The following is a 7,584-nucleotide window of genomic DNA, read 5'->3' on the forward strand; positions in this document are numbered from 1 at the left end:
CGTAAGCACGAGTCGGATGGATTGAGAAATCCAGTGTGCGCCGCCGGATCTCGGAGGCGACGGTCAACCATCTCGGTTTCTTAAGTGTGCACCTGTACGAGCGGTCTTGTCTTGCCCACCTATCGGCGTGCGGCCGCCGCAGTCTGGAAACGAACCCGCGACCTCGTGCTATGAGCAGAAGAACGCCATAGCTACGCTCTCATTCTCTTTCCCATTTTGGATTCTGCGTATGACGACAAACATTCTTGTAAATATTTTTAACTTATATGGAACGGTGTTTCTTATAAAAGAAAGTACGTGGGACCCACACACTTAAACACGGTTTTAGTTACAGGGTACGTAGAAGAATGTGCAAGCTAATAGGTAAACATATGTGGAACAGTAGAACATGCGAGTATACTGGTCAACTCATCAAAAATTACTCACGACGTGCACCACGGCCGGCGTCATGATCTCGACCAGCACCCGCTTGTCCGCGGTCTCGGCCATCACCGAGGTGGCGAAGGCCAGCATCGCCTGCGCCTCGAGCGGGCTGCGCTCCTCCCAGAAAGACGTGGACTCAACCCTGAGGGCCTCTTGCGGGAGTTCGTATGCCTGCGAAGTGACACAGAGACGGCAGGGGGGGTGCGCGCTTGTTCGAGACTGTAATCATTTTTTTTTATTTTACATTTTCTGGAGCCGCGTTCGTCCAAGAAGCGCAGCAACACACTGGCAGTCTGTTTGTTGATCCGTTTTACTTTCCAGTGTGGAGCTATGTGTGAACTAGCATCTAATGAATCGTATGTATATGTGTATTGCCCAAAACCTGTAATGACCCTGTGACGCAATTGCATCTGTCCACGAAATTGACGGAGGGCCTAATTCATTGACGTCCATCGACCAATTTCGAGCCAGCGTGCACCAACACGAGTAGAATTCAGAGCATCCCTACAGCATCGTCTGCAGCTAGAGAAGAGAGTATAGCAGCTGCAGCACACACAAAAACAAATAATAAGAGATGCCACAGGTTTTCCGTGACTACATAAACACACCGCTTGTGCACTTCTGACACAAACGAAGCCTCTAAACAGCACCAGTTTTACACACTCGCCTCTTGTACTATGCCGTACATATAGGGTGTTGCAGCTAAGGGTAGCCAAGCTGTTCAACAACAACAACAAAAAAGAAAAATGTCGCACTTTCGCCCAAAAGGCGGAGCATCGAATGGGATAGCAAATTAGTGAATAGCTATGCAAATAAGGATAATAGTTTAACGGCCGTATGAACTTGTAAACATTCGCCTACTAACTAAATTAACACGCTTGGTCAGCGTTAGCTGAGACACAGGGTATACCTGCAGCAGCTCGGAGGCAACGTGCGTGGCGCCCAGTAGTAAGAGCACGCCCCACGGCATCATCTGCCAGATGCGCCGCACGAAGTCGAAGGCCGCCTGCAGGAACGACGTCAGCAGGCTCGTCACCAGCATCATCGACGTCAGCGCTGTCAGCAGGGCCATCCTGCGCATGCGCACTGCATTCGTGTTGTCCTCCCCGACACCACCAGCGCCTCTCGACGTAGTTCAGTCATGTATAGTTGGTCACATTATCAAGTCGATTGCTTTCATGAGTGGCGGTCGCCCGAACTCCAACAAGGAAATGTTCATGAAGCTGGTTCGTCTGGTCAGACGTCGTAGCAAAATGTTGCGGCTATTGGGTTACGGAACACCCTTACAGCTTCCTTGCTCACTATCCTAAACAGTGAGTAAGAAAGACGTGCAGGCTATGAAACTAACCTTAACCACACAAGGAAGACGCAAGTGCTCTGGGAGGATATTTTACTGCGAAAACATTGTGTGTCCTATCAGGCAGAAAAGTTCGCGTTGTCCGCAACGAGTGGTAACAAATATCATCATCAGTGACGTCATTAGCGTATTGTAAACCATCATTAGTAAAAACAGAATTAGGAAAAGTAAGGTAGCTTAAGGTTGACTAAAGTGAAGGAAGGTGAAATAAAATTTATTCAGTTAAATTAAGGTGACTTAAAAGTAAAAAATATATATATTAGCGTTTTACGTGCCAAAACCCCTTTTTGATTATGAGGCATGCCGTAGTGGAGCACTCCGGAAATTTCGACCACCTGGGAATCTTTAACGTGCACCTAAACGTACACGGATGTTTTCGCATTTCGCCCCCATCGAAATGCGGCCGCAGTGGCCGGGATCCGATCCCGCGCCCTGGTGTTCAGCAGCCCAACACCATAGCCACTGAGCAACCACGATGGGTTGAATTAAAATTGATTAAGACAGATTAAGGCGGAATAAATTGAATTATGGAGCATTAAGGTTGGTACAATTTAGGCCAAGGCGGATTAAGGTGGAATAAGGTTAGTACAAATTCGACCAAGGTAGATTAAGGCCTATTAAAGTGGATTAAGGTGGCTAGAAATTAACTCAAATTAAATAGGATGGATTAAGTGGGATTAAGGTTGATACAAGTTAGAGCAACGTGGATTAAGGTAGAGTTATGAAGGACATGTGACAACGTATGACGTCACGTATCATGGGCGTAAGCAATTAGAGAAGTCGTAATACTCGCGTCCAAATCACCTAAGGGTACTTAAGTGTCTGTAACTTCTTTTTTTTTACACCTTGTTTTGGTAAGCGACCGCAGTAACTAACTTTCTCGAAATATTTTTGACCCCCTTCGACCGGCCGGGTTGTAAATATTAGGCTTAAAAGCTGCCACTCCGGGGCAGCGGATCTGGCAAACGGGGCCCACATTTGTACCCCACCCTGCACTCAAATTCGCCTATAGGGAACGCAAATGACCAATAGAAAGCACGAGAACTCGTTTTTCCTGCCCCTTTTGATCAACTGGTAACGGCAATGACAAGGTGACCACGTCTCACCTTTCAGTCAAACCGAGCAGAAGCGACAGCGCGTACACGAAGCTGAAGATGGCCACGTACGCAGCGCAAGCGTAGCGTACGCCCCTGCAACAGAAGGCGAGAACCCTCAGTGAGAGACGCGATAAATATCGTTGCGAGAGAAACACGTTTGCCGGAAAGCATCCGATGAGTTGGACCACGCGTTGTTAGAACTTGTACGGAGCGTGTTGAAAGAAGTTACCCGTAGATGACTATATAATTGTTTATTTTTTTATTTATCTAATTTATGTAATCCCTCTTGTTGATGCATTACATAAGGGAGTGGGCGGTTAATGGCAAACAAAGACAACACAAGTCACAATAGGATGTCTTTGATGAGCCGCTTGAATGCAGGTGGTTCGATGATAGGGGCAATTTCGGTGGGCGGTTGAGTTTAGGAGTCGGCTCGGACAGTAATATGGAGGGGGGGGGGGGGCGCAAAATGTTTCGCACTTTACAATTATGTGTTTAGCTCACGAAACGAGACATGGTGTCTTTGCCAATGCCGGGTGTACCAATTCTGACTAATGAGAACAGAAATTCATCATTAGGAGGAGGACGACCCTTCCTGCAACCTAAATACGCCCAGTTGCATTTGCACTTTGTTTTTTGATAAGAAGGAGCTGTCGGAGCCTGCCAGAATATTGCCGCAGTTCAACGCAAAGTAACGTTCATCTGGTCCCTCGAACTGCATTTATGACAAAACGAAGAAATTTTGCAGGAATACGCATTACAAGCATCGAAAGGAAACGAATTCTCTTGGTCATGCAACAGGAACTATATTACTACATGGTTCTACTGTAATACTCACGCTCCTTCTACTACTCTTGCAGCTACCGCTACTAGCTGATCCTACACGATGCGTTAGCTCAGAAAACATGGCGTTGTGCCACCGAGCTCTGGTTCTCGGGTTCGATCGCAGAGCAATGCAAAAAAGGATTGTACGCCGTGCATGGGGTGGGCGTTAAATAATCCCAGTTAGTCAAAATTTAATCCGGGTGCCTCGTATTCATAACACTAGGTAAGCTCATCAGATCGTGCATGGTTCGGGAACCCAAAGCCCCAGAGTCTAATACCTTTTTCTTTTTAGGTGCCCGATTCTACAATTACTACAACAACTGCTACAACTAATACTACAATTACTCTATAATACTACTCCTACTACTACTATATTTATCACCACGCTGCTGCTACCACGGCTTCTACTACTGCAAAAAACTCCTTTGGGGAAAAATAGATCAAGAAACGAAACAATAGGGCTCACCTTTGTTTGCTTTGGCGGGCGCGCTTCTGTTGAGCAGCCCTTATGACGGCCAGGTTTTCTGCAGCCATGGGCGCCGGTTCGCTGCAAAGTAGAAGACGCTAAAGCATTGCGATAGGGTCGCAGTTCTGGTGTCGCCGTCTAAAGAGAACACTTGCACACTCAGAGCAGTTACGTCGGTAAGACTCTTTGCATGTTTTAAATTTCTCTCAGCGGGTTTTCTTAATCGTTCGGCGCTCTCCTTTCGTGGACAACAAAGGATGCATCGTTGCCACCGCCTATGTTCATGGGCTAGTAATGGCCCATGAATAAACCAAACTAGCACCTCATATTCTGCATGTTAAAAACCAAACAAAAACACAAGCGCTCGTCTGTTTAAGTAGTGTTGTTTGATTGATAGTTTTCACGTACCTATATAATTCTCGCCAATGCATCGCCAACGAATGAATCGGAAAAAGAGCAACGAAAATCAGCCCATAACTACTTTGTTTTGTGCTAAACAAAGTAGTTATGGATTCGCACCAACTAGCCCGCCAACGCATTGTGCTGAAAATCAGCCCGAACTGGCAGTTTGGGTCTGCTGCACGCAAATTTAAAAAACTCTGAGAGTAGAACTCGACTCTTGTGAACGTTTTCAGTTTACAACTCTGTGTGATGCGTGAATGGGTGCTTATGTGTGTGATCGCCGGTGTGCGTGGGTTGTAGAAGTGCTCGATAATAGAGATACTATGCGTGCGCGTTTGCGTTTGTTTTTGCATATGCATGTGTATGCGCGTGCGTGCTTGTTCGCGCTCGCGACAGTGAGTATCAACTAATGTATAAAGATATACGATGCTCTCTCACTGTGGCCTGACGTAAAGAAGCCAGACCGCCGTGCTGCAGGTAGCCAGTGCCAGTAGCACTCCGGGAAGCGTCACGATTGCCCACTTGACGCTTGTTATCGGCTGCTCCGTCACTTCCGTTCTGCAACAGAAACAGCGAGTAGTCACACACAGGCGTTCTGCGGAAAAAAACATGATGTGTAAAAGAAAAGAAGGAAAACGTACGTGCGCTTACAAAGTGGCACATTAGTGTCATTGGACTTCCTTATAGCCTCCATTCAGGCGGAAGTATTTACGGTGAAAATAGCGAAAGGCCGGACTCAGCCATTGTACAACATACAGCTGCGATGCACATGAGGATTTAGTATACAGACATTGGAAGCGCGATCGGGCCGTTGCTATTGCTAGGCTGTCGCGGGTGCGGCGCCGCAAGTGCGTCAACCATGGCTGTAGTACACCGATGGCAATGATCGCGCGCGTTCCTCGCGCCTGAGAACTTGAGCAGCTTGCACACCGAGAGTTGAATGTCACGTGGTCTTCTGCGTGTGCGAGTAGGAGCCTGCGAGCGCCACAGCCAAGGCCAGAAGGCTCGTTCCCGCGCGCAACCAGTGTTGGAGGTAACGTGATCAACTGATTACGAGCAATAACAAACAGCGCTAAACAACAGGACGAGGGAAGAGACACAAACAACAGCGCTGACTACCAACCAAAGTGTCCTTATTCTTTCAGTCAGCATATATATACTCCGCCGCTATCTCAAACCGCGCTGTTGTCTGTGTCCCTTCGATCGCCCTGTTGTTTAGCGCTGTTTTTATAGCTCGCAATCATGAACCAACCAGCCCAAGTGCGTACTCTTCTGCAGTGATCAACTGAGTTTCGCAGGCTGTGCACAGTGAAATGGTCGAGGAAGCGGCAGCACGGAAAGTTCGGCTTTGGAAGCACCCGCGCTCCTCATCGCGCGAGCGTTGCGAAAGCGAGTGCTCGCGGACATTGAGTGAACCCTGCTTGCGCGACTTTTAGGACGCATAACACCGCACACGTGCCGTTAATAGAATAAATAGCAAAAGAAGGATCACTGTTATTTATACTACTAATAAAAGTGCGAGCTTTACTTCGTGTAATATTCCGACATTGATTTGCGCTGTCAATGCTTATTCGCTTTGTGAAATTAATGCCGCATCCCCCCACTACGGCGTGCCTCATAATAAAATCGTGGTTCTGGCACATAAAACCCCAGAACTAAATTATTCGCCCTTAGGCCTAAACTAAACCGCAAAGTTCTCCTTTCAGCAATGATGAGACTGCACAGCTCGGCAGCATACTCGACTCACGCAAGAGAGACGACCTTCAGCGCACTCTTGTTGCCGCTTGCGTGGAAGCTGCAGATGTCTCCCAGCACGCTCATCAGCGCAGGACCCATGAGGAAGGCGTTGTGCACGTCCAGACGAGCGCTGCGTACCCGTATGCCTTTTAGCACACTCTCTAGTACGGCGTGAACGTTGCAAAGGCCCGAACTTTCGTATCGGAAGAGGCACACACGACCAACGTTCAATTAAGGTTAGGCTGGTGGAGAAGTACGGTTTCAATATTACAGCATACCATCGTTTTAACGAACTGCCATTCCGACAGCATCTTTGTTTAGCTATAAACAATATTTAGTTAAATGTGGAAAAAATATGGCAGGTTCACAGCGCGGGATGAGCACTCCAACAGCGCGAGTGCTCGTAAAAAGTATACAGGTTTAAACGTGAAGGCTGGCGGAGAGACGTACTTTCTCAACGATCTTTACCTAGATAGGCTGGTCCGAAGAAATACGAATAGCCATCGTGTATACTCCACCATGCGGTTCTGTGTGGATGTGTTGCTTCTGACTTCGTATTAAGCGGAGTTCGGTGTTATAGCACTTCGAATAATCCAGTATAAAATGCATTCACTGAGGTCGTGACCGCGAGAAACCACGAGTAAAGCTATATTTCGAATAAACGAGGGCTTACTTTATTTTCATGTACCTACTGCTGAATTGTTCGGTAATAAAAGAAAGATGTTAAAGTAGGAGTTCCATTTCTTGAAGTTTGCCCCAAAATCTCGGCATCGGTACGTCAGGGTGACTTCGCAAACTTCAAGGTACTTTATAGTATTAGCGGCTTCCTGACGCAAGAAATGATACCGCAACTCTCTAGGTTTCGTCTTCGACTGCTTTAGAATACAATGTAGTCCTTCTTAACGGATAGACAATTGTATTCGAGTAGAACCTGTTGCCATGCATGACGTCATATCGAGCTCGTGTGGGAAAGTCAGGTGTCGCCCAATAGTCATGCTTTTTTCTTTCAATCTTTTCTGGTTTGGGAAGCGTTCTATCATGGTGAAAGTGCTCGCTTTGTCATGACAGAAGCGTGACTTACTGAAGCATTTGAACTTAATATTCCTATTCGGTTTCTTTTCATAGGTAACAGCAGTGCTGGAACCCTAACATCTGTTTCCTCGCTATATAGGGAGGACCGTGCCTACGTTAGTGGCAGATGACCCTGGACCGCCGGTCTCCATGTGGAATCGTAACAACTAGGCGGCATTTAGGGCGCTGATATCCACGCGTTCTAC

General features: G+C 47.2%; 1 protein-coding gene across 1 annotated transcript; it reads right to left on the reverse strand.

Moving 5' to 3' along the window:
• Positions 1-1,125: 1,125 nt before the first annotated feature.
• Positions 1,126-6,542, reverse strand: LOC129388102 (uncharacterized). Its single transcript, XM_055078152.2, has 6 exons — positions 6,318-6,542; positions 5,009-5,128; positions 4,169-4,249; positions 2,887-2,970; positions 1,334-1,496; positions 1,126-1,140 (listed from the first exon to the last, which is right to left on the reverse strand). The coding sequence occupies exons 1-6, from the start codon at positions 6,404-6,406 to the stop codon at positions 1,126-1,128; spliced, it is 552 nt and encodes a 183-aa protein (XP_054934127.1). The 5' UTR covers positions 6,407-6,542.
• Between the last annotated feature and the right edge of the window lie 1,042 nt (positions 6,543-7,584).

The sequence above is a fragment of the Dermacentor andersoni genome, chromosome 3 (assembly GCF_023375885.2).
Source record: "Dermacentor andersoni chromosome 3, qqDerAnde1_hic_scaffold, whole genome shotgun sequence".
Lineage (NCBI taxonomy): Eukaryota > Metazoa > Arthropoda > Arachnida > Ixodida > Ixodidae > Dermacentor > Dermacentor andersoni.

What these genes read in the sequence shown, in the direction of transcription:
- LOC129388102 (XM_055078152.2), bottom strand. Translation starts at nt 6,406, where the DNA reads ATGGGTCCTGCGCTGATGAGCGTGCTGGGAGACATCTGCAGCTTCCAC. An exon ending in CTTCTTTACGTCAGGCCACA is followed by an intron (nt 4,250 to 5,008) that starts GTGAGAGAGCAT and finishes TCTACTTTGCAG; the next exon opens with CGAACCGGCGCCCATGGCTG. An exon ending in CTGCTCGGTTTGACTGAAAG is followed by an intron (nt 1,497 to 2,886) that starts GTGAGACGTGGT and finishes GCGCATGCGCAG; the next exon opens with GATGGCCCTGCTGACAGCGC.